Below are 26,981 nucleotides of genomic sequence, written 5' to 3'. Positions count from 1 at the left end.
TTACGTCATGCTTTTTCCAGCTTCTCCTTGGTGTGTCCAAGGCAGTAATCGATAGGAAAGCATCTTTCCAGATTGTTTCATTCAGCTTTCCCATGAACTCATAAGCTGAGGCCAGGCCCACTGTCAATTCAATCAGGGTCAAATACCCTTCTCTAGGGGATCTTTCCTACCCAGGGATTGAACCCGAGTCTCCTGCACTTCCCTGGTGGCTCAGATGGTAAAAGCATTTGCTTGCAACGCAATGCGGGAGACCTGGGTTCCATCCCTGGGTGGGGAAGATCCCCTGGAGAAGCAAATGACAACCCACTCCAGTATTCTTGCCTGGAAAATTCCATGGATGGAGGAGCCTCGTAGGCTACAGTCCATGGGGTTGAAAAGAATTAGACACAACTGAGCGACTTCACTTTCACTTTCTCCTGCATTGCAGGCAGATTCTTGACATTCTGAGCCACCACGGAAGCCCACTATGAGAATATGTATCCCTAAAATCGCTATTCTTGAATTTTCCAAATGATCTGCTTACCTTCCAGTTCACATTCTATATGTAGATGAAATCTGACAGTCAAAGCCCTCCACTTGTTGACATGCAAAGTTATTTTCTTCCTCCGTGGAAATGCTCCTTTTTTATTTTGTGAATGAATAGCATGTGACGTTAAGGTTACACTGCCCTCAAGTTTATCCTTATGGAGAGGTGGTCTTATGTTTCCCCTTTCCTCCAAGAACCCACAGATTTACAGGCTGTAAGTAACTGACATTTTGGAAGAACAGTGCATGCAATTTGTAACAACTCGCCAACAGGTCTAGTGCTTTCCCTGGAAAGGGTGGATTGCTTAAGAAAATAGTTAGATTCCTTTATCCTTCATTTCTGTTTACTTAAAAAGAGTGAGGCAATATAAAAGTTAATGTAACTTCCAAGACTGCTTTAGCACTCAGCAAATCCAGATCACCTTGTATTTTTAAGAGATTATATATTTTATTAGTGTGAAAGCTTTCACAAATTGCTTCAAACATTAAAAGTGGATTCTCTACTGTGAAACAGCATCCATCACCTCTGAGCAGGGGGTACACTTTTTTCCTGCCCTGTAGCAGTCCTTTTCAATGTTTTGAAAAGGTGTTGATTAGATTTTATTTATGCTGTATATTTAGGGTGTCCAACTGAGTAGCCAAACTCATTTATCTGCACACTTGGCAGGCAGTTCCAGGCCTATAGAGTCAAAATAGTAACAGAATAGCACCAAACAATTTAAAATTCACCAAACACCATACCCTCCACTCAGGGAATTACAGGGCATCGCACCGGAGTGTTCATATGTGAACTCCATTTCACAGGGGTGTTGAGACTTGCCTGTTGCCCAGGAACTGCTCTGGAAAATCCCAGATTCCCCATTTTTGAGATGAAATACTCATCTAAGTGTTGTGGAAAGACGTCAATCGTTTCTTTTCCCTTCATAAAATAGCCTGAGACTAAGCATTCACTGTCCTGTTTCACTAGTAGTGATGATGGGTGAGGTCAGATAATCATTTCCAAGTGGGATAAACAGGCTTCAGAGTATATAAAAGAAATCTCCAGTCAGTCCAAACACTGGGAGGACTGAATTGTCCTAAACAGAATTTTGGCTGCTAATAATAGTTAACATAGCCATTGCATGGCAAGACTCACTTCAGGGTCCATACCCAGTACCTCTTCCTCAGGAAACTCCTTTTCTGAATGACCCCTTCATCTCCACCATGGAAATGGTTTATTTTTTCTTTGAACCTGGATGCATATGGGCACTTACTCTGTGTGAGGCAGTTTTCCAGAAGTTGATGATACAGTGATGAACAAAATTGTCAAGTTCCCATTCTCATGGAACTTATATTCTACTGAAGGGAGATGGTTTTGTTTACCTAATAAACAGGTAAGTAAGACAAGTTGTAGGCTGCAGTAATTGCCCTGGATGAGAAAGTATGATGTGCCAGAGAGTAAAAGAGTGTGGAAGGGATGTGGGCAGGAAATGAGGTAGTCTGGAGGCCTTTTGGAGAAGGTGATATATGACCTGGAATCTGAAGAGTAAGGCAGAACCTAAAGAAGGAAAGGGCACAAGTCAATAACAACAGTTATGTTGTGTCCAGAATTCTGTTGGGTAGTAAGCTTATTGGGCACAGAGACTGTTACTGACTAATCTTTATATGTCCTATAGCATCTGACTTGAGCCTTTGGGTAGAATTTGTCCTAGGAAACACTTGTTAAATTAGGTAGATCCATCTTGATAGCAGTAGGGGCAAATTGTTATAAGGCACTAATCTGCCCAGTTCTTTGATAATCAGAAAGGCTAGGTCTTAACACTTCAGTAATAAAAGGTTAATGTTTGCTTGGCTTGGTGTCACACAGTGGTGCTTGTATCTTTTAAGCATAACAGCAGCTGGATAGGAAAGTAGGCAGGCAACTGAGGGATCCTTAAACAACAGAAGCTATATATATATAATGTTCTGGAACACATGTTTGACTCTGATGCTATCCTCTGAGCACAGGCAGACTGCTTGAAAATCTCTTCTGTGGTTTAAGGTTAAATGGTTCAAAATATTTTCACAGTGCACTTGACATGTAGAACATACTATTGCTTTGTTATTCTCATTTCTATGAACTCTTATTTCATGACTTAAATGAAGGGCAGAAAATATTTTCTATTTTTATATTAGTATAAAATCAGGGGATATGAGAGCTGGGAGAGACTAAGAAAAGAGGAAGCAAGCCCGGAACAAGACTACCTGAGTTCATGGTTCTGTATTTTACAGGCTGTATGATCTTGGGCAGATGATGTAATCTTTCTATGGTTCAGATTCCTTATCTTTAAAAAACCTGGTGATCATGAGATTGAAATGAGTTGAAATAAAGTGCCATGAAAAGAATCTGGTACATACAAAAGTTATAGAAAGTGTTTTATGTCTTTATCTAATCCTGAGGTCTCAAACTCCTCCCCATGACCAGATTTATTCCCCAATTCTGTTGACTGAATGTTTCAGAATTGTTTTCAGAGTCACTGATATTTAGAAATAGAGTTATTTCATAAAGCACCTAGATTTTCTGCTGCTTTTGTAAAACTAAAAAAGCTGAAAACATAAGGCTTTTTCAGTCACATGGCAGCCATTAGAAGTATTTGAGCCACAGCCATCCCTTTTAAACTGAACCTGTCCCCTCCAGTTTTCCATAAGCTCCAACATTCTCTGTTGCATTCCTGACACCCATTAATATTAACAGCCTACAGGTGCATATTTGAGCTTTCTACCTGTCCTCTTTTTAGAGCAGAAGAGTTGTGATAGATATTGTATACATGTTGTATATGCTAAGCAGGGATGAGGAGCAGGCAGACAAGTACAGAGAACAGTTCCAGTGAAAAACATTGCTTAGTCAATTGTACTTTCTCAGAATTGAAATTCTGTAGAGCAAGTGTGTTGGTGTTAACAGAGCATGTAGTACTATGTCAGTGTTACAGTGCATGTAATCCTAATTTTTTTTAAATGCCTGTATTAACAGTCTATATTTTGAACATCTCTATTGAAATGTCTCATCCATTATTTGCATACGTTTATTTCTTGAAAACATTCAGTATTGCTCAAGCATTGCTTACTGCTTACATTGTACCAGGCTCTTCTTTCTACTAGCAGAAGACAAATGTAATGAAGACCTATCCTTCCCTTAGGAGCTTACTGTGTAGTGAAAAGTGCAAATGTGAAAGTGTTACTCACTCAGTTGTGTCTGACTCTTTGCGACCCCATGGACTGTAGCCCACCAGGCTCCTCTGTCCATGGAATTTTCCAGGCAAGAATACTAGAGTGGGTAGTCATTCCCTTCTCCAAGGGATCTTCCTGACCCTGTAGTTGAACCTGGGTCTCCTGCATTGCAGGTGAATTTATTACTGTCTGAGCCAACAGGGAAGCCCCATTGTGTTAATGATTAAGACCAAAAGGAGTCCTGAAAATGATAAATCCAGAAAGAGACTTCAAAGTGTACACAAAAGTATTAACTTTTCCATTTCTCTTTAACTCAATAGGAATTTATGTCACTCCAAATTCAGTTGCCATTATGGGTCTATATTTTAATACTGGATAAAGTTTCATTTGAATGCTGTTTTTTATAAAGTGGCTTTTATCTCTCAGGAAATCTTATTTTTAATTTTTACGTAAATGACAAGAAACCACAAGTAAAGGCAGTTTTCCCCCTCTGTTTTTTAGATTTATTAATAAAGAGAATTCATTTTGAACTGCAAAGTGGAATATACCTTGTTGGGAAATTGTTTCAGAGTCCTGTTGAATGTTTAAAGATGTGCTGGCAGTTGGAGTTTCCATAATGTAATCTAAGCAGTCATTTCCTGGGAGGGTTCCAAACTTGCTGAGTCATTATTTAATATACCAGGTTAAAAAACAGATTCTGTGTCTAGAAAAGCAAGATGCATTGTCTCTATAAGTAGGTGTTCAGTGCATACACTTTTAACTTTGGCAGTCATTTCACACGAAACACTGTTAACATGTGGATGTTACAGACACGTCAGGAAACCACAGTCTTTAAAAACATTTTAATCTCTTGAATCTTTAATATCTAATCTTGGCTTTAAAATTCAGCTTTCATCATTTTTCTGTTCTCATATTCTCTCCCATTCATGACTGTGATCCTTCTTACAATGAGAATAAGAGAGACCTTTATGCTTTTCATCATCTGTGATTTGCCAGATCAGATCATTGACGTCAGTCCATACAAATACCATGTCACACAGTGATGTCAGCTCTCAAAAAAGTTTCACACCTACAATTTGATCCGAACTCCTCCGCTCAGGAAAAGAACAATACATAAGACCAATGGCTAATGTAAACATGTAAATTTTTAGAAGTGCATCCTCTTGTATGTGCTTACCATAATTATAGAGAAGAGAATGCTCTATCTGTTCAGAGTTTTGAGCCAGTCATTGCTCTACACATAATAATGAAGCAGAATGAAACAAAATGTTGCTGTTTGCTTCTTCCTTTCCAAAACATTTCAACTTTCCTCTCTATTCCCAGGGAGAAAAAAAATACAACACTCATTCTGCACATTGCCCAGGTTCCCCAAATACTGGAACAGCAAGTAACAGTGGAGCTTAATTTAAACACCATTTAGTTAAACTAGTAAACCTAGTCAAAACTTCACTAGTGTTGATAGGTAAGCGAGAATTTCCTTTACCATAATTAAAGATCTTACTTAAAAGTGTAAAGTAATGTACTTAAAATGATTAAGTTTACAAATTTACTTCCTTGGTGGCTCAGACAGTAAAAAATCTGCCCGTAATGCAGGAGTTCCAGGTTCGATCCCTGAGTCGGGAAGATCCCCAGAAGAAGGGAATGTCTACTCACTCCCATATTCTTGTCTGGAGAATTCCATGGATGGAGGAGCCTGGCGGGCTACAGTCCATGGGGTTACAAAGAGTCAGACAGTGTTGAGCAACTAACACTTTCACTTCACTTAATACAAATATACAAGTACATAAAAAATATTAAAATAAAGTAAGTTAATGAAGAAGTACAATGATACCATATCTCTTTACTTTGTATAATAATGCACAACATCCATGTACTGTGCTTAGTCGCTCCGTCGTGTCTCACTCGTTGCAACCGCATGGACTGTAGCCCACCAGGCTCCTCTGTCCATGGGCTTCTCCAGGTAAGAATACTGGAGTGGGTTGCCATGCCCTCTTCCAGGAGATCTTCCCAACCCAGGGATCAAACCCAGGGCTTCTGCATTGCAGGCAGATTCTTCCATAAAAACTAGTTATTTAAGTCAGCATTACCCTTTGAATTGTTAAGTCTGCTTTCCTATTGAAATTATCTTAAAGTCCAAGCTAGTTTAATTTAGATCAATGAGATTTTAAAAACCATCCTCTATTTCTTTTACCTGTGGCGGATTCATTTTGATATTTGGCAAAACTAATACAGTTATGTAAAGTTTAAAAATAAAATAAAATTAAAAAAAAATAAATAAAATTACTAACTTCTGAAGTTTTGCCTACTCTGTAGCTTGATGCATCAAACAAAAAAAATATGGTGATGTGGATTTTTGGCATATATACCTTCAAATAAAATTTCACATAAAAATGGAAATTACAACTAGTAACTTTCTTAAAATGGTAACTGAATGTGAATTATTAATCAAAGTGTATCACTGATTCTGAAAACCCTTAGGAGCATTTTATTTGCTTTTATATTATTAGAAAGGATGATTGGCAGGATTCCAGAAATGATGGTTGTTAAACATTTATGTAACCAATGATATATAGATAAATATTATAAATATAAATTTATATTACAGGTCAATGGCCTTATAGGATCTTATTTTTATGTTTGTTTTACAATCTCTTATATATCAGTAAAGCTTTTTTCACACTTTGAAGAATGGATAAATATTTCAATAAGCATTTACAAAGTCATAAGATAGTAACCCAGCCTTCTTTTTTTGTCTTAGCTCTTAATTTTGCTGCATAACAGGGAAAAGCAGGTATAAATGTATATGTGTAAACTCTCAGAAACATAGAATACAGTTCAGTCTCCATTACATCAGTTACCACATGCATGCACCCTGTCTCATGATTTTATTTTTATTTTTTTTTTCAATCATTTCCTTACATTTATTATTTTTATTTTAAATTTTATTTTTAAACTTTACATAACTGTATTAGTTTTGCCAAATATCAAAATGAATCTGAAAACTTCACTTTTTCATTTAGAAATAGAGGCCACGTTGAAAATGACTGATTATATTTGGAACTGTAAGAAAAGGGAATCATGAGAATGTCTGGTTGTGTTGCTAGTTGATTTTGCTGCTGCTGCTGCTAAGTCGCTTCAGTCGTGTCCGACTCTGTGTGACCCCATAGACGGCAGCCCACCAGGCTCTCCCGTCCCTGGGATTCTCCAGGCAAGAACACTGGAGTGGGTTGCCATTTCCTTCTCCAATGCATGAAAGTGAAAAGTGAAAGTGAAGTCGCTCAGTCGTGTCTGATCCTCAGTGACCCCATGGACTGCAGCCTTCCAGGCTCCTCCATCCATGGGATTTTCCAGGCAAGAGTACTGGAGTGGGGTACCATTGCCTTCTCCAGTTGATTTTAAGATGTCATAAATGACCAGAGGACGCTTTGATAATGTTTTTAAAATCTTAAATTGCTGTTGTATCTTAAATGCTATTAATCTTCATTTTGACACTATAAATCTGCAGTTTATTGTTACTCAGTGCCAAGAACACATGTGGCTGTGTGAATCTCATCTTTGCCTGAATGTGTAGTACAGACTCGGCCACAAAATAACAGCCAGTTTCTTTTCCCTAAAATCATGTAAGGTTTTAACATTTCTTAGGTAATCCTGCCTTAAAGGTAATAAATGACTTCTCAGGAATAATTTTGGTTCTTGTAGTTTGTGGTAGTGTTTATGTGAATGTTAACATGTTGGGTGAGAACATTCAGCTTTATCTGATTGCCTCTTGCTCATCTAAGTGAATTTGCCCCATGGTATACTGAATAATCCAACATCAAACTGGCTTTGTCTACACATCTTAGAATTAAGTCTCTTAAGTTAAGAAAAATAACTGAAAAGTCATTTGGTCAACTTTTCATACGATTTTCCAAATTTGAGAACATTGTAAGTCTGCTAAGAAAGTGTGACAACAGATCAGCTTTTATTTTGAGTGGTGAAACTTTCCAACTGTGGAAAAATACCACTTTTCATTTTAGTACACTTAAAACTGGCCCATTGGATTGTTAAAACAGGACCCAACCCAATGAACTTAATTATTTTCCAGTAAAATTAAATTCCACTGAAGGTATTTATTCAATATATTTATGATTCTGATTTGGCAAACCTTAGACTCAGTTTTAAAAGCTCCCATGATGTCTCTGTAAGAGTTGAGCCCTTCCAGAATAATTCTGCTTCATAGTTTTTTATGGAATTGAAGGTATAAATGTAACTGTAGACATAATATCCCTAAGTAGAACCTCATTTCAAATTTCTTTTTATTGCAGCTAGTGAATCTGTAAATCAAAATTTTCCCATTTGATGCAGATAGACATTGAAAGGAATAGAAATTATATGTGTATGTGATTTGTTTCTCATCTTTTCAGTAATTACCCGAATTAGACATTAACTAAGTAAGGTGATAACACGAGGGCTCTAGAAGCAGACAAACGTAGATTCGTGTTTTGACTGTACTATGTACTAGCATTTGACCCCAAAATTAGATGCCTCAACTATAGATAACAAGGCCTGTCTTATAAGGTACCTAAAACAGTGATTATTCAGAGTTAATACTAAGTTAAAAGCTTAATAAATGAATTATATAATTATAATGACTATTAAAAAGTAATTCAGTTCTTTTATTCCAATGATTATTATTTCTGATGATTCCCAAGTATATTTCCATGATATCAAGCGATACCATGAAATTGTTCAAAAACACTGGAAACACAGTTCATTTTAATTCATTTATTTTTTTAAATCTATATACTGAGCTGATGATGTAATTACAAAATGAGAAACAGGAGTGTACAGAGGTATAATTGTAACCAAAACATTAATAATCTTATATAATCTAGTAGTCACTGTTTCTCATTTTATAAATGATAGTATAAGTTTAACTCTACTTTTATATGGTTGAGGAATAATGTTAAATTCTGTATATTTTTTTATTGGAGAAAATCCAAAGAAACTATCGGCCCTTTTCAGATGAGGTACTGTATGGGACAGACTGGGGGGATTTGCTTTTCATTTATTAGCCTCCTGAATTTCTTACATTTTGTACCTATGAATCTTTAGTAAATGTCAGTGAAGTAGTATATGCAGTGAGATTTAGAACCATATTTTGGCTTGCTTTCAACTTTATATTTCTCCATTAAAACTAATGAAACTAAAAAGCTGAAAATTAAAGTCCCAGAAATCAGGTTCAAATATTCTGATCTCCAGTTCTGTTTTCAGATGTAAAAGCAAAGTACTCAAGTAAGACGTAAAGGGGAAATAAATTACATTAATAAACAGAAACATAGTTTTGGTTTATTTCTCTGACATTCTTAACAATCAGTCCACTAAATACAGTAGTAAAACAAAAAGCAATTTGAAAATACATAACTATATTATGCTGCGTCAGGGTCACTTGCATCTTACCATATCACTCTGGGAACATCTCTACCACCTGAACAGCTGGATGTGTTTTATTGGGAAAATGATTTTTCTCTCTGTGTCAGTTTTACTGCACTAGAGCCTTGGCTCAGTAATAATGTGAACCCTTTTGTTGAAAAATTAAATCAAAATGAAAATAAAAATACATAAACATATAAATCAGTCTTTTACAACTTATTGTCCTCTGTTGTCTTTCAAACGTATAGCAAAAGTCACCTTCTGAGTCCTTCATTGGTCGAGAGAAGAGGTCAAATTCCCAGTCGTACATTGGGCGACCCATCCAGCTCGACAAGATCTTGCTGTCCAAAGTTAAAGTGCCGCACACATTCGTCATCCACTCGTATACCCGGCCCACCGTGTGCCAGTACTGCAAGAAGCTTCTCAAGGGGCTCTTCAGGCAGGGCCTGCAGTGCAAAGGTAAGGATGACTTTGCCACCAGCCAACACTTGATCCTCATCCATTTGAAATTACTGTTTTCCTCATCACTTTTCTTTCTGGATGAATGCTTGGTTTTAATATTTTCTTCTAAAATCATTGTGATTACAACATCAGCACCAAATAAAACAGCCTTCAAGGCCTTCACCTCCTGCTCCTCTTCCACCTCCTCCTGACCGTTTCGTTGGAGCTAGCCCACTGAGATAATACATGACGGATGGATGGCTATAAAAACCTACCCCCGGGGAGCAGTGAAGCCCATGCTGGATCTTACCTAAGCCTCCTTCAGCCTCCCATTTGAACCGGGGAGCTCCTCAACCTCACTCGCTCTGCTTCTTGCACGCTACTGGACATGCTTATTCCAACATCTGTGGTGGTGCAAGCTCTGTGTAGACCTAAGGGGCCTCATTAGATTTGTGTTCACTACAGTACTCTCCCTGAAAGTGTGCTTGCTCTTACAATACCAGTATGCTAATAATACTTTTCCAAGGCTGATAGTGAAGCGTCTAGAGAAAGGGGTGTGTTTTCTGATTCACTCACAGGTCAGTATAGATGAATGGCTTACCCTTCCTTCCCCCACTGCCTCAGTGGCCTTCCCTGGCTCAACCTCACACTCCCCTAATGGCAGGATTCTGTCATTTGTCTGCTGTTTGCTACTCTGGCCTGGAGGGACCAGCCGGAACTTGGATGGTTAGCCTCATCTCAGGCAGGCTTCCTGACCGCCCTTGTTCCTTTGATGCTGATCCCAGGTTGATTCCTGTGAACAGTCCCTCCTCCCCTCACTAGGTACACATAGCTCTCCACCTTGTTCCTCTGGCTTTGATCCTAGCCTCCCTTCTGATCATCATCTAACCTTTCCCCTGTGTCCATACTTGTGGTGGCTGATAATGGCCTTTAAAGGTGTCCTAGTACTAATCCCCAGAACCTGTAAATGGTACCTTATATAGAAAGTGGGTCTCTGTGGATGTGATTAACTTAAGGCTTTTGAGATGGGAAGTTTAGCCTGGATTATCCAGGAGAGTTCAATGTAATCACAGCGTCTTTACCAGACAGAGACAGGGATATTTGACACAGAGGAAGACAAGGTGACATGACCACAGAAGCAAAGATTAGAGTGATGTGGCCACAAGCCAAGGAATGCCAGCCACCATCATAATCCAGTCATCAGGATTCTCCCCTGGAGCTTCTGGAGGAAGATTTTGGATTTCTATCTTCCAGACCTGTGTGAGAATAAATTTCTGTTGTTTTGAAAGTGAAAGTGTTAGTCTCTCAGTTGTATCTGACTCTCTGCAACCCCATGGACTGTAGCCCACCAGACTCCTTTGTCCATGGAATTCTCCAGGCAAGAATCCTGGAGTGGGTAGCAGTTCCCTTCTCCAGGGGATATTCCAGACCCAGGGATCCAACCCAGGTCTCCTGCATTTGTTGTTTAAGCCACCAAAAATAAAATCATTGTGATTAGATTGCAGATTCAACTGTCATAAACGCTGCGCACCAAAAGTGCCCAACAACTGCCTTGGCGAAGTGACCATTAACGGAGGTAGGTAGAAGGTCAGCCTTCTCTCCTCTTAAGGCATGTGTCATATAGGACTTGGTGAGATTTTCTTTACTTTTGTTTCCATTCAGATACTTGTGACCCAGTAAATTACAGCCTCTGTCCTACTGTACTGTAGAAAAGTACCCGTCATTGTATTATGATAAAGACCAGAGATTATCTGGATTTTTACATGGTGAACCACCTCATACTGAAAACCTGGATATCCAGGATTTCTTCCCCAACTCCCTTATTTTCTATACCTATCCTAGTTCATTCAGAAATGTAGAAATTGTTGTAATGTCTGCAAGTTATACCTATCGGTCTTTTCCTCCATCCTTTTTATTCCAAGCATTGAAACAGAAGTTAACTTTTATTCCCTGTTGGTCAAGGGAAGAATCACAGAAATTGACTGACCGGAAACAGTTACCTACTTTCTTCATCCATCCAGTTACTATTTTCATTGTGTGTGTACTTGTTAATATGCATCTTTAATAATAAAAAAAGGAAATTTAATTCAGCCAGTTAAAAGCTCCATATCCTTTTCTATATTGAGGAATATTCCTTTGGGAAGACTTTAATTGCATAGATTAAGTTTGAAGGAATCCTAAGAAAAATGCTGTGTTCTAAAGGAACAGCTCTCATTTTCTTCCCTGGTAGAATTCCTTATGGATTCTGAACAAAACATTTGACAGAGAGTCCCAGACTGACTTTACCCATAGATAGTAGACTGCATTAGACTTTCAGCCTGTTATCAGATTGTTGATTCCTCTGAGAAGAAAACTGGTGGTAACAGATGGGAGAAACTGGTTGAGTATTTCTGTGTTACTAAAATCCTGAAGAACAAGTGATTATCTGTCTTCTCCACTTTCTTCTCTAGAAGAAGAGAAAGCTCTCTAGGAAAACATTCCCGTAGTAGTTTCTGGCTTTGCAGTGCTGCCAAAGATAAAAACTTGGCAGTCTTCCCAGTTTAAGTGGCATGTGGTATTGATTTTATTCAGGCCCAGGAAATGTCAACCTGTACTAGATAACTGGAACCAAGGGGAAACAGTATAGTTTTTGTTATATTGATTAATTTGAAATTGCGTTTTTCCATACAGTCTGAAAAATCTGGGAAAATGTGCGTTTTCCAAACTTGGCAGGCTATTTAAACCATCAGCCTTAAATAGGCTCTAATCAGTCTTTTTTCTAATTTTAAAGTAAGAACTTTATATTAGTAAGTAATTATGCTACATTAGCATCAACAGCAGCAGCATCAACTGTATAATGGCAGGATTCAGTATTATTTCAAACATCAAATATTTGTTTGATAGTTATTTAAACACTGCTGCTTATGTGACCAACTTAATATATTGAAATTCATGATTTTAAAAGTTACTGAGTGGAGTATCAGGAGTCAGTGACATTCCGCGTTCTTGCATGTGAAAGTTTCCCACATCCTCCCACATATTTCTCTTTCCCACCAGGGTGCTGTGCTGCTGAAATAAAGATTAGTTTCCTCTTCCCTGGTATCACTTTGCTTCCTAGCACTTTGTTTCTGTATCACCCTTGGCGTCCTTCCAAGGCTCCCCATGACGTATTTATGCTTCTAGGCTTAGGGGCCTAAAAAATGAGCATCTACTTGTAAAATTATATATTTATCCTCTCATAAATTCAGATACTTATGAGCTAAAGTTTAAAAGGAAAGTGAAAGAAAAGAAGAAGTATTCACATGACTATATTTTTAGGGCTTCCAATTGATTTGTTTTAGGATTGCCTAACTTTCTCTTAAGTCTTGGCTCTAGGATACTAGGCTTATCTTCATGGGTGCAAAACAATTTTGTAGATTTGCTTAGCCCTGGGGCAGAGTCTGACATAGTCATGGAAGAAGGGAGCGATGACAATGACAGTGAAAGAAACAGTGGGCTCATGGATGACATGGAAGAGGCAATGGTCCAGGATGCTGAGATGGCGATGGCCGAGTGCCAGAATGACAGTGGGGAAATGCAGGATCCAGACCCGGACCACGAGGACTCCAACAGAACCATCAGGTGAGGGTGCTCTCCCCGGCTTGGTCAAACAGGCGAGCCCCACGTGGTATTTACTTTTTAAAGCTCTTTGATATTTTAATCTATTATAGACAAAACTTAAAGTTGTGTTTACAGGCACACCTGGTTTTATTATTTTATTGCACATCACAGGTATTCCTTTTTTTTTTTTTTTTTTAACAAATTGAACCTCTGTAGCCACCTTGGATAGGGCACACCTATCAGTACCATTTTCCCAACAGCTTTTACTCACTTTGCATCTCTGTGTCACATTTTGGTAATTCTCTCAATATTTCACACATGTTCACTATTATTATGTTTGTTAGGGTGATCTATGTTTAGTAAACTTTGAGGTTACTGTTGTAATTGTTTGGGGGCACCACAAACCATGCCTATATAAGACAGTAAGCTTAATCAATAAACATTATGTGTTATGACATCTCTACAAGCCAGCCATTTTCCTGTCTCTCTCCATCTCCTCAGGCCTCCCCATTTCCTGAGACACAACAGTATTGAAATTAAGCTAGTTAATAACCCTTCAGTTGCTTTTAAGTGTTCAAATGAAACATTCATGTGTCTCTCACTTTAAATCAAAAGCTGGAAATGATTAAGCTTAGTGAGGAAGGCATGTTGTAAGCTGAGATGGGTCAGAAGCTCAGCCTCTTGAAGTAAAACCATCAGCCAGGTTGTCGATGCAAAGTAAAAGTTCTTGATAGAATTAAAAGTGCTACTCCAGTAAACACATGAATGATAAGACAGCAAAACAGCACCGTTGCTGATGGAGATAGTTTAACCTTGATAGAAGTTCAGACCAACAGCAACATTCCCTTACAGCAAAACCTAATCCAGATCAAGGTCCTAACTCTTCAATTCTATGAACACTGAGCAATGTGGAAGATGCAGAAGAAGAGTTTGAAGCTATTAAAGATTGGATAAGCCATCGCCATAACATCAAAGTATGAAGTGAAGCATCAAGTGCTAATGTACAAACTGCAGCAAGTTACCAAAAACTCTAGCTAAGTTAATGAAGATAGCTACACATAGCATTTTCAGTACAGACAAAGCAGCCTTGTATTTGAAGCCAGTGTCATCTAAGACTTTCACAGCTAGAAGATGAACGCTTCAAAGGACAGGCTGGCATCAAAGCTTCAAAGGACAGGCTGACTCTGAAGCTGGTAACTTTAAGTTGAAGCCAATGCTCATTTACCATTCTGAAGAATCTTACAACCCTTAATGATTATACCACATCCACTCTGCTTATGTTCTGTAAGTGGAACAACAAAGCCTGGATGACATTGCATCTGTTTATAGCATAGTTTACTGAATATTTTAAGTCCACCGTTGAAACTTATTGCTCAGGAAAAAAAAAATTCCTTTCAAAATGCTGCTGCTCATTTACGATGCACCTGGTCACCCAAGACCTCTGATGGAGATGGATGGTACAATTCTCGTTGTTTTCATGCCTTCTGACACAGAATCTGTTCTACAGCCCGTGGATCAAGGGCTAATTTTAACTTTTATTATTTTTAGAGATACATTTTGCAAGATTGCCATATAGATAGTGATTCTTCTGATAGATCTAGACAAAGTCAACTGAAAACCTGAAAAGGATTTACTCTTCAGATACCATTAAGAATATTCATGATTAATGAGAAGAGGTCAGAATATCAACATTAACAGGAGTTTGGAAGAAGTTGTTTCCAAACCTCATGGATGACTTTGAGTGGAGGAAGTAGCTGCTGATGTGGTGCAAATAACATGAGAACTGGAATTAGAAATGGAGCCTGAGACTGTGAGTGCAGTGTCATGATAAAACTTTAAGAGTTGAGCAGAGGAAGTGGTTTCTTGAGATGGAGTCTACTCCTGATGAAGATGCTGTGAAGATTGTTGACATGACAACAAAGGATTTAGAGTAATACTAGTACATGCATTTAATTTATAATGCAGTACAGAGTTTGAGTCCAATTTTGAAAGAAGTTCTGTGGGTAAAACACTATAAAACAGCATTGTGTGCTACAGGGAAATCATTTGTGAAAGGAAGCATCAGTTGATGTGGCAGGCTTTGCTGTTGTCCTGTTTTTAAAAATTGCCATAGTCACACCAGCTTTCAACAAACACCATCCTCATGGGTCAGCAGCCATCAACAATAAGGCAAGACTTTGCACCAGCAAAAAGACTGCATCTTGCCCAAAGGCTGAGATGATGGTTAGCCATTTTTAGCAATAAGCTAATCTTTAATTAAAGAATATATATGATTTTTTTAGGCATAGTGCTATATAGTACATTTAATAGACCACAGTATAGTGTAAACGTAACACATATACACTGGGAAACCAAAAAATTCATGTGACTTGCTTTTTTGCCATGTTTGTTTTATCTCTGTGGTCTGGAACCAAGCTGAACCATGTCCAAACTTTTCCTGTAATTTGTTTATAAATGAGCTGTGTACTGTAGAAGAAGCTCCTAAGTTTGGAGCTAGGCGGTTGGCATTCCCTTGGAGAAGTGTAGCTTGCATCCTTTCCTGGTATTGCCTCATTTTTTGACCCATTTTCTTTTGCATGTGAGGGTTACACATACTTGCAAACAGAAAATTTACTACTAAGTTAATATTTATTCAAAGCTTGTTGTGTGCAAATACATAGATCAGGGATCAACCTTAGCAGACACCATCTACTTTATAGTTGGCCTGCAATGTAGATAACATAGGTTTGATCCCTGGGTAGGGAAGATCCCCTGGAGGAGGAAATGGCAACCCACTCCAGTATTCTTGCCTGGAGAATTCCATGGACAGAGGAGCCTGGTGGGCCACAGCCCATGGGTCAGTAAGAGTCGGACACGACTGAGCCACTAACACTTTATTACAAGAATCACATTATGTCTGGACCTTACTGTTCTTGATTTTGTTGCAGAAGTGTGTGGAGTTTCATATTTGTGATTTGATTGTCTGTACTTTTGATTTGTAGATGATCCCCATTTTTTATATTAGTGATCAGCACACTGTAGCCAAATCAGTCTGTTGCCTGTTGCGTTATAAAGTTTTATTGGAACATGCCGTGCCCATCCATAGCTATGGCTGTGGCTGCTTTTGCACTACAATGACAGAGTTAAGTATTCTGCGGAGCCTGAAATGTGTATTACCTGACTCTACAAAAATAGCTCCCAAATCTCTGATTTATAAAGTATATTCAAACTTTTATGTCCATTTTATAAGTGCCATATTCATTGGCACTTCATAACTAAAATTCATAACTAAAATTGTTCATGAGAGGAGAGCAATAAAATAATTGGATTTTATTTCATTTAATAACATGAGAAATATTTTTCAAATACTGGAAAATGCCTATGCCCCCACTTTCTTTTGAAAATGAACATTTCTTTAGTATCAAAATATTGGTGGCGTGTAATTGGTGGGTCAGTGGAGACACAGAGATAGAAAAGAAGGAGATGAAGGAGGGGCATAATTCCATGAGCGACAGTTATTTAAAAGACAGTTTGAACAGCAGATTCTAATTTTTGTGAAATTATTTAGAGAGAGACTGAAATTCACATTAACATATTACATCTAAATGATTAATATTGTGGCTATAATATTTATTAAGCAAATGATCATTCACGTGTGACTCTGAACTGTGGCCTCTGTACACTATGATAGTAATCTACCCAATGTTTACCCCAATACTGAGCACCAAGTGTTTAGTTCACCTGAAGACCTAGGTGCTTACTATTCTGCTCAGGGATTATTAAGATGTACATATAAAGCACCTCTCACTCTTCAGAGCAGAGTCTGAACCATGGTACTCTGACACTGTATGTATGTATGTGAAGTCGCTCAGTCGTGTCCGACTCTTTGCGACCCCATGGACTGTAGCCTACCAGGCTCCTCTGTCCATGGGATTTTCCAGGCAATAGTACTGGAGTGGATTGCCATTTCCTTCTCCAGGGGATCTTCCCAACCCAGGGATCGAACCCAGGTCTCCTGCATTGTAGACAGACGCTTTACCATCTGAACCACCAGGGAAGAATACCTTTCACTAAAAATGGGGTTTGAAATTTTCTTTTGCCTTTCACTTTGAAATAGCTGAAATTAGGCTTTAGGCAGGAAAAGAAGATCTGAATCTAAAAACATTTCTTTCTTATTTTCACTTTTCAAGTCCATCAACAAGCAACAACATCCCACTCATGAGAGTAGTACAGTCTGTCAAACACACGAAGAGGAAAAGCAGCACGGTGATGAAGGAAGGATGGATGGTCCACTACACCAGCAAGGATACGCTGGTAAGACCCACATAAAGCTCTTGTCTTGTCTTGTGAGCTTTAATCAGAGGAGCTTCTGGTGCTCTGTCAAGACTGTGGAGTATCTGGGTTAGCAGGAGCAAACCTTAGTGCAGGCAGGGTACAGGATCAGGGGAGAATATTCACAGTCTCTGGGTATTCCATGTAGTTGAGCAAACAACTGAGTTAGAAAAGGCTGTAGACAGCAATCTCAGGGAAACAAAGTCATTTCCCTGTATTACTTGAGATGAACCCAAACAACTTGAGTGTCTACCTATCTTTTTATAGCAGCCTTGAAAACTTTCAGAATGCTCATCTGTGATTCAAAAAAATTTTGAGCACTGCATTTTAGGGAGAGAAAAAATGATAACTGTTATATACTTCTTAAATCCTTAAGTGTTCACTTAAAAATTGACCTATTCAGAAACATAGTAATCTTATATTTTATTAGATAAAAGACAGCACATTTAAAAGTTTTATTATACTCTGAGTTTCTCACTACTTCTTATTTTCCTAATAGTTGATGCATGAGGTTGTGCATGTATTGACATATGTTTCAATTAAACTAACTGACCTTTAGTAATAAGCTTCTTTCTCAGCTATTGGTAGTGTTTTCCTCATCACCTCCTAGCCATAGAATTCCTATCATTTCTTTAGGTAAATGGACACCTATAACCTAACAGCTGTGTCTAATCTCAACCTTCTCTTCCAGAGAGAGCTTTACATGACTTACTGTAGGACTCAACTGAATTCCATCCAGTCTTTCCTAGATGTGGTAAAATATTTGAAGCGTATTTAGTATATTTGACTGGTGTAAGACAGGTTGTAGAGGAGACCAAGAATAGTATTAGGACATTTTAGTCTGAAAAGAAGAAATACATGCATTCATACAGATACACAAGGACCTGATCACCAAATCATGGATGTTTAGATCTGCAGGAAGCTTAAGAGAAAGTCAGGCTATTGGTGCATTCCTCTAATGTTAGGTTGATGCCATGGAGTCAGCCTTGCCATCCTACTCAGCATTCTTTAGTTCTACTGTGCCATCTCTAATGGAAGCCAGAATGCCTGGCTGGATCAGCATGGCATGCCTTATGTTCTAAAACAATAGAATATAAATATTATGTTGCCCATTAAGCCCTTTTATTACAGCTATTAATCCACCTTTAGCTCTTCAAGCCATCAAATACATTTTAAAATGGTGTTTTCTATTTATTCTACTTGCACTAAGTGCCAGGCACTGCTCTGGGTGCTAATACATCATCTCTTTTAATATTATAACTCAAATGTAGGTGCAGAAACTCACTATATACATTTGCTGAATAGACACCCTCTAGAGTCTTGAAATTGTTAGTCTTCCTCTTCCAAAGGCCGCACACTTTCCCCCATCAAATCTTATGCCCCAGTGGGAAAATGTTTTGATTATATCTGTCTTGGATTTTTTTTTTTTTTAAGTTTTTAAAAGATATTGTATCAAACTTCTGTTTCAGCGGAAGAGGCACTATTGGAGACTGGATAGCAAATGTATCACCCTCTTTCAAAATGACACAGGAAGCAGGTACTACAAGGTAAGGGCGACTCTTTCCTTGACTGAGGTCTCATGCCCTCTCTTGCTTTCTTGTGGGAATGTAGAGTATCAGAAATACAAAATTACACCCAACAAACGTGACTCTTCTGAAGCTTGCTCCCAGAGATATTTTTTTTTCTTCTCTGTAGTTTTTAGATTTGGGGGAAATCAGGTTGTGAGCTGATTAGTCATCTGTGAATTTCAAATTTCACTGTGGAATGCTTCTGGCCCCATGGGATGGTGGGGTAGGGGGAGGGGGAGAAGAAGCTTAACCATCTATTTTAGCAGGGATGTATGATTTAACTAGCAAGTTCAGGGTCACAGTAGATTAGTGAAAAGTGAATTCCTGAAGTCTGTTCTATCCAACTTTCTTTGTTTTGTTTTGCACTGGTAGTCCTGCAAATATGTCACCAGGGGTTAAGAAACATTGTATGACTCCTCCATATATTGCCAATATCATAAGGAGCACTTTCCGCTAGAAAAATAATTTGGCAGCTGTTTTCATTCTGTCTCTCTACATGAAATAATACAGATGTCACATAACATATCACCCAGTGAAACACAGTTCCAAAAGAAATTTAGAGTGAAAAAGTATATATTTGCTCCATCAAGAATAATGAATGCTCAGCAATAGTAGGTGTCGTTCTCCATGGCCCCTTTACACAGACCTAACAGAAAAAGGAAACCTCATTAACTTTTAAATTAAAAATTTGTTTTAAAAGTTATCATTTCTTAAAAGTTATTTAAAAGTTATTATTTCTTCTCCATCCTAAAAGACAATATGGTGATTAATTTTTTAAATATCAAAACTGTTGTAAAAGCAACTGCTTTTAAAACCACTCTCTGTGGTGTTCCTCGCTAAAACTGTTCATGTGGCTATATTATTATATTAACATCTATCAAGTCAAATTACATGATTCATTTTCAGTGCTTTAAAGAATAGTTGAAGTTTAAAAACAGCTGTGCATACCCAAATGCATTTCAAAAGGGTTATGATTTTACCTCACAGTTATTAAAATTATCATTTATAGTCTAGGACTTAGATTTTGATGCAGGTTCAAAATTATTCATATTTATTCTTATTGCATGAACATACTAAAAAGCCACTTGAATTTTTCTGGAAAAAGGAAATGATAATTTTATTTTTGTGTTTTTCTTAGTTATAGTCTGTGTTTTATGGAAATGATAGCTGATTGTAATGTCATTTCTTATATGTCCCTGGCATGAGTTTTATTTGAAAGTTTTATCCTTTTGATAAACTCCATTTAGTACACACTTTCTTTCCATAGGAAATACCTTTATCAGAAATTTTATCTCTGGAACCAGCAAAACCATCAGCTTTAATTCCCAGTGGGGCCAACCCTCACTGCTTTGAGATCACTACAGCAAACATCGTGTATTATGTGGGAGAAAATGTGGTCCACCCCTCCAGCCCGCCGCCAAACAGCAGTGTCCTCACCAGTGGCGTCGGCGCCGACGTGGCCAGGATGTGGGAGATGGCAATCCAGCACGCTCTCATGCCCGTCATACCCAAGGGCTCCTCTGTGGGCTCAGGAACCAGCGTGCACAGTGAGTCAGCTGGTTTCTGTCTGTCTTCGGAACAGGTGAAGAGAACCCCTTTAGGGACGTTTAGTTTATTGGAAGACCCTGATAGTGGGAAAAATCGATGGCAGGAGGAGAAGCGGGTGGTTGGATAGCATCACCAACTCAGTGGACGTGTGTTTGAGAAAACTCTGGGAGATAGTAAAGGACAGGGAAGCCTGGTGTACTACAGTCCATGGATTCACAAAGAGTTGGACATGACTTAGTGACTGAACAAACAAAAAGGGGGGTTGGTCTCCAAATAAAAGCTTCTACATATACTAAGGTGTTTTATTTTATATTAAAAATTTGAACAGATGCATGTCAACCCAGTATATCCAATAATAGCAGAAACTTGGGCTATTGGTGATAAAAGAAGTAATCTCGTTGGTGATAAAAGAAGAAGTAATCTTGTCATCTCGAGCTTGACTGGAATGCCAGTTTTGCCATCTGCAAATCTGAGTTAACACAAGTCCTCCAAAACCACAAAATGTGCTACTCTCTGCAGGTGACTTAGTGTTCAGAGTACTTGCTGCTGCTGCTGCTAAGTTGCTTCAGTCGTGTCTGACTCTGTGCGACCCTGTAGGTGGCAGCCACCAGGCTCCTCCGTCCCTGGGATTCTCCAGGCAAGAACACTGGAGTGGGTTGCCATTTCCTTCTCCAATGCATGAAAGTGAAAAGTGAAAGTGAAGTCGCTCAGTTTTGTCTTTGACTCTTAGCAACCCCATGGACTGCAGCCTACCAGGCTCCTCCGGCCATGGGATTCTCCAGGCAAGAGTACTGGAGTGGGGTGCCAGTGCCTTCTCTGTGCTCAGAGTACTTGGAAACTCTTAAATCATTTTTTCCCAGGTAGATCTCTCTGTTCATTGTAGCATGAGATAAATTTTACCAGAATTCAATCAAGATCAAAAATGGAGGATGCATTTTTGAAAGATATTTTAGAGGAGTATCTGTATACAAATGTAACTTTACAGTCTCATAATGGTTAATAATGAAGCCTGTGGCAAAGAACCCTCTGTTTTCACATCACGGTGATCTGATGATCTGTGATACATTTGATTTGTCACAACTTTTTAGTTGATCTCTACAACCAGTGTACATATTGCATGCATGCATGCTAAGTAGCTTCGGCTACGGCTAAGTCACTTCAGTCGTGTCCGACTCTGTGCGACCCCATAGACAGCAGCCCACCAGGCTCCCCCATCCCTGGGATTCTCTAGGCAAGAACACTGGAGTGGATTGCCATTTCCTTCTCCAATGCAAGAAAGTGAAAAGTGAAAGTGAAGTCGCTCGGTCATGTCCGACTCTTAGCGACCCCATGCACTGCAGCCTACCAGGCTCTTCCACCCATGGGATTTTCCAGGCAAGAGTACTGGAGTGGGGTGCCATTGCCTTCTCCATAAGTAGCTTCAGTCATGTTCAACTCTGTGCCACCCTATGGACTATAGCCTGCCAGGCTCCTCCATCCATGGGATTCACCAGGTGGGTTCTTTACCACTAGCACCACCTGGGAAGCTCAGTACATGTCAATGGGATATATATACCTATTTGAATGCTAACCATTTTATGTGAGATCTCTATTTTTAAAATAACCCCAATAGGTGGATGTTAATGTTTTGCCTGCTTTACAGGTAAGGGAATCAAACCCTAGTAGCATTAAGTTGTTTCTGCTTGTATCAGAGTTAAAAAATGGCAAACCAGAATTTGAACCCAAATCTTTATGACTTCCAACTCTAAACTGACAAAATACTATTATTTTTCAAAGCCAAGTACAGAGTAAATCTGTAACTGTAAAAGCAAACAAATATTCTAATAGGCATTTTCTTAGAAAAATCTAATTGCTACGATTTAAAAACACCCCTGCAGCTTGATTAATAAGCATGTGTTTACCTATTTTGCGATTACCTCTCTTACTTCTTTTGTGTATTTTTTAATGTGTATTTCTAGGAGATATTTCTGTGAGTATTTCAGTATCAAACTGCCAGATTCAAGAAAATGTGGTGAGTATGTACCTACTAATATAAAACTTGGTACTATGATCCTTTATTAGAAAGTAAGAGCATCATAAAAAGCATTTTTATTGATCTGATATTTTAATTTTTTAGTATTTTCTAGAAAATAAAATAGGGTCCCCTTGGATGTTTTTCTTCTATAAAATTTTAGAAACATTACATTGTATCAATTCTCTAGTGATTTTCTGTAATCTGTTCTGTAGTGTGGAGTGTTAAATAACTATTTTTCATTTCAGGTAAGCAATTAGAATGCAGTGCCTGATTTTTTATGTATTTGACCCATCTTGATACTGGAATTTTAAATGGTTGATGTTATGTAATATCAGATAAAATAGATAAATTATTTGAATTTCATGAGTAGCTTAAATGTGCCCTTATTCTCTTTCCTTGATTGCTACCCACGCATGCTATCATATGACAGGGAGTTGCAAATACACTTACAATCACTTGTACTTATCAAGGAGACCTGATAAACTGCACAAATGAGATTTTATGGGTCCACATTCTAGCACCCTAGTCAACTGTACCACCTAATTCCATCAGCTCAGTTTTTGAAAATTCTGTGTAGATCATATACATATTATGAAGTAATTTACACTCTGTCATGTTTGCTTTTTTTATTATACTTTGTCACTGTGGCAAGAAGCCCAAAAGTAATGAGGCCTTTCCTACCTCATCCTGTGACTCAGATTTTTCCCTCAATTTTGACTGCTATGCCTGTGACCAAAAGGAAAACATTTGTAGCCTTACACTGATCTGAGTTTACTTTTCAAAAAGTAAACTCCGTGAAACTTAATTTACCACCAGCATAACTTTGCAACCTTTACTAAATTGGCATAAAGTAAACTGAAAACCAATATGATTGAGAATATTAGGAAAAGTTCGTGACAAAAATTAGCTGTATTCTTATTCTGTCAGTCACAAGATAGATAAAGACCTCTTTTTTATTAGTCACAAGATAGATAAAGATTTCTGTTGCTCTTACTTAGCCAGAGAAGACTTTGAGAAATACTTATCTACCTATAAATCTCTTGGGAAATTCTAGATTCCTTTGTGGTTCTTCCACCCACAAATTCTAGGTGGCCATTGAGCTATCAGAAAAAAAAATGAAGTAGCACTTGGACTCAGACTACTAGAGTAGTATTAATTTCTTTTCTTGTCTTCAGACAATCTTGAACTCTGAACTATAGATACTCTGAAGGGATCAGAGTATAGAGAGGACTTGCAGTTTTTTCCTGGAGGAGGGACAAAGGAAAAGGATAGGAATATATAGAATATGCAAAGGGTAAGATGTAATGTAAAAGGACTTTTGGTTTTGAAAGGACAACTGTAAAAAGGTAGAGGATAGGCAGAAAATTCCATGGTATGTCATAGCAATACTGAAAGTGAAAAAGTATTACATTATACTTTCATGATTGTCATCATCAAATCACAGGTTGTAAACACAGTCATTTAAAACAGAATATTTTACTTAGCAATTATTACTTCAAAGAGGAAAGAGTAGACGCTTGGAAACTTGTAACCTCTATAAGTGGAAAAAGTGAAACAGTTTGGTCACCTTATAAATGAGAATTTCATTATCCATTTGTTGTGTCTCTGGCTCATTCACAGTGATTCAGCCCATTTTCCTTCCAGTTTAAATTCATCTGATGTAGATGATTGAATAAGAAGCAGCTTTACCATTTTAGCCATAAAGAATGAAATTGGTTGGAATCAGGACTCAGACATGATTGGGAATCATGGTTATTTAATGTGAAATTTCTAAATAACCATCTCAATAAGCAAATCCATTTTTAAATATTGGCATTATATATGTTTATGACATATATATATATATATAAATGACATTATATAGTTTTAAGTCTTTTTTTATCCCTAATGAAACCTATTTACTTGAAAACTGAAAAATTTCTGCTGCTTAAGAGCAGAATAGTTTTCAAACATTACAACATTAAATTGAAGGGTGAGTTTTTAATATTATCATTATATTGTAGATTTCATCTGGCATTTAGATTATGTTTAAATTCATCAAGTATTAATGATATATTTAATAAAATTATAGAATTTATTAGGACTAATACGTTGTCCCACTTCATGTTTGTTTTTCTCTGGACTTGCACCTATAGGACATCAGCACAGTTTATCAGATTTTTCCTGATGAAGTACTGGGTTCTGGACAGTTTGGAATTGTGTATGGAGGTATGTTGATTCACCAAGTACTTTTATTAATTTAAAGTTTTGCCTACTTGTGTTAAGAAAATTAATATCTCCAAGAAATATATAAAAACCTATATGTAGATGTGTTTTGTATGTTAGGTCTTTCTGTGACTTACCTTCTTAGAAATTTCTCTTGCGGTGATTGCTAACTGGAAAATTAGCACATGTCTGTTTTGAATGAGAAATTTTTCTACTCCTAAAAAATTTGTTTTGCTTAAATATTGATTAAAGTCTATATACAATAATGGTTAAATATTGGTTTGTACAGGCAAAATATTGAGAAACAAGGAAACTATAATTTGGAAACATTCTTTTTCCTCTTAGCATATTTTGTCAGAATGCTAAGAAATTCATTCATGTAACTAGGCAAAAACTAGTCTATTCTAACATCTTTATTAGATGTTAGAATCTAACACCTTCTATTCTAACATCTTTAGCAATGTAATGTAATTTGTTAAGGTTTGCATTTTTTACATGTATGAAGTAAAATATTAAATTTTTACATTTTTCTTATTCTCAGGTTATTTGGTGAATTTAGTTAAAACTTCTGTCTTAGATTCTAGTCAGTTCAATCGCATTTTTCAGATCCTTAGGAAAGATATCAATTTTTTTATCTGCCCTGTAAAATGGCCTCATAACTTTCAATTACTTAATATAATCAGTAACAGATTATCTTTTTTGTGAGATGGGGTGCTCTGAAATAATCACAATGTTTGATTCTATTATCATAGTATAATATTGTGCTTTTTTATTTAAAAACTAAATAAATTCTACTCTGTTTTACAAAGTAATTTTGATGCTTATAAAATGTGCAAATCATTTTTTTTGACAGAAAACCTGTCAGTGAGTCAGCAACCACTGTATTTTCTGTCAAGGCCCAACAGTGCGATCGGGGAGACTAAGTACAACCCAAGGAATTGTTCTGCAGTGTAATAATTGCATGCATGCAAAAAAAAAAAAAAATCATGGTGTATAGAGCATGGTGCTGTGCTTAGTTGCTCAGTCATGTCCAACTCTTTGAGACCCCGTGGACTGTAGCCCACCAGGCTCCTCTGTCCATGGGAATTCTCCAGACAAGAATACTGGAGTGGGTAGCCAATCCCTTCTGCAGGGCATCTTCCTGACCCAGGAATTGAACCAGGGTCTCCTGCATTGCAGGTGGATTATTTACCAACTGAGCTACCAGGGAAGCCCATGAAGTATTGTAAATATACATAACTGAATATAGTGTGGGGGTGAAATTGGTAAGAAACGAGATTAGAGAAACCAGCATGTGCCAGATAGTTGGTAACATCCAGCAGTGGAGGAGCGGGTTTAGAAGGAGCCCTGTGCAAGGAAGACTAGAAATACCTGGACACACACGGATGAAGCAGATAAGAACAGTCATGGAAGACAGGCAAGTGCCATAGAGACAGAAACACGGAGACTAAAACACACACAGTCTTGGAGACAGTAGTTGCAGTAAAAGTCTGAGTTGGAATAGAGATTGCAGCCAGTCAAAGAAAAGAACATGAAAACAAGACAATAGTTTTGTCAGTTGTGAAGGGAAGCACTCTTGGAGGAGTTGGAAGGAATGGTGAAGGTGGTTTTAGGGAGAAGGGGCTCTAGAATTACACCAAATGTAAAAATAATAGAGTTTTGAATTAATTTCTGCTACTGCTGCTAAGTCGCTTCAGTCATGTCCGACTCTGTGCGACCCCATAGACGGAAGCCCACTAGGCTCCCCCGTCCCTGGGATTCTCCAGGCAAGAACACTGGAGTGGGTTGCCATTTCCTTCTCCAATGCATGAAAGCGAAAAGTGAAAATGAAGTCGCTCAGTCCTGCCCGACTCTTAGTGACCCCATGGACTGCAGCCTACCAGGCTTCTCCATCCATGGGATTTTCCAGGCAAGAGTACTGGAGTGGGGTGCCATTGCCTTCTCCGTGAATTAGTTTATATGTGACCAAAAATAGTGAGTAATTAGTTTCACTTCCAAATTCAATTAGCATTACTATTTTCTGTATCTTCTATAATCTAGTAGTGTAGAAGTGAACAGCTTGAGGGGACCCTTTGATTCCCTAGAAGGTTTATTGTGAAAATTAAATTGGATATGATATATGTAAAGGGCCTGTCAGATATTGACGATGGTGATAATAATGATGATAACATGTTTTTTGAGTGTGTATAGTT

The 26,981-nt window shown here is 37.9% G+C and overlaps 1 protein-coding gene across 1 annotated transcript in view; it reads left to right on the top strand.

Annotated features, from left to right (window-relative positions):
- Nucleotides 1-26,981, top strand: part of PRKD1 (protein kinase D1) — a 348,924-nt gene that overhangs the window by 281,634 nt on the left and 40,309 nt on the right. The window contains exons 5-12 of the mRNA XM_055556386.1: nt 9,372-9,582; nt 11,063-11,140; nt 12,960-13,164; nt 17,313-17,436; nt 18,924-19,001; nt 20,290-20,569; nt 22,529-22,581; nt 24,720-24,792. Coding sequence (XP_055412361.1) covers nt 9,372-9,582; nt 11,063-11,140; nt 12,960-13,164; nt 17,313-17,436; nt 18,924-19,001; nt 20,290-20,569; nt 22,529-22,581; nt 24,720-24,792 — 1,102 coding nt within the window. The remainder of the gene's footprint in view (nt 1-9,371; nt 9,583-11,062; nt 11,141-12,959; nt 13,165-17,312; nt 17,437-18,923; nt 19,002-20,289; nt 20,570-22,528; nt 22,582-24,719; nt 24,793-26,981) is intronic.

Source organism: Bubalus kerabau, chromosome 19, assembly GCF_029407905.1.
Source record: "Bubalus kerabau isolate K-KA32 ecotype Philippines breed swamp buffalo chromosome 19, PCC_UOA_SB_1v2, whole genome shotgun sequence".
In the NCBI taxonomy this organism is placed as follows: domain Eukaryota; kingdom Metazoa; phylum Chordata; class Mammalia; order Artiodactyla; family Bovidae; genus Bubalus; species Bubalus kerabau.
The sequence above is the reverse complement of the archived record's forward strand: the minus strand, read 5'-3'. Positions and strand labels throughout refer to the sequence as shown.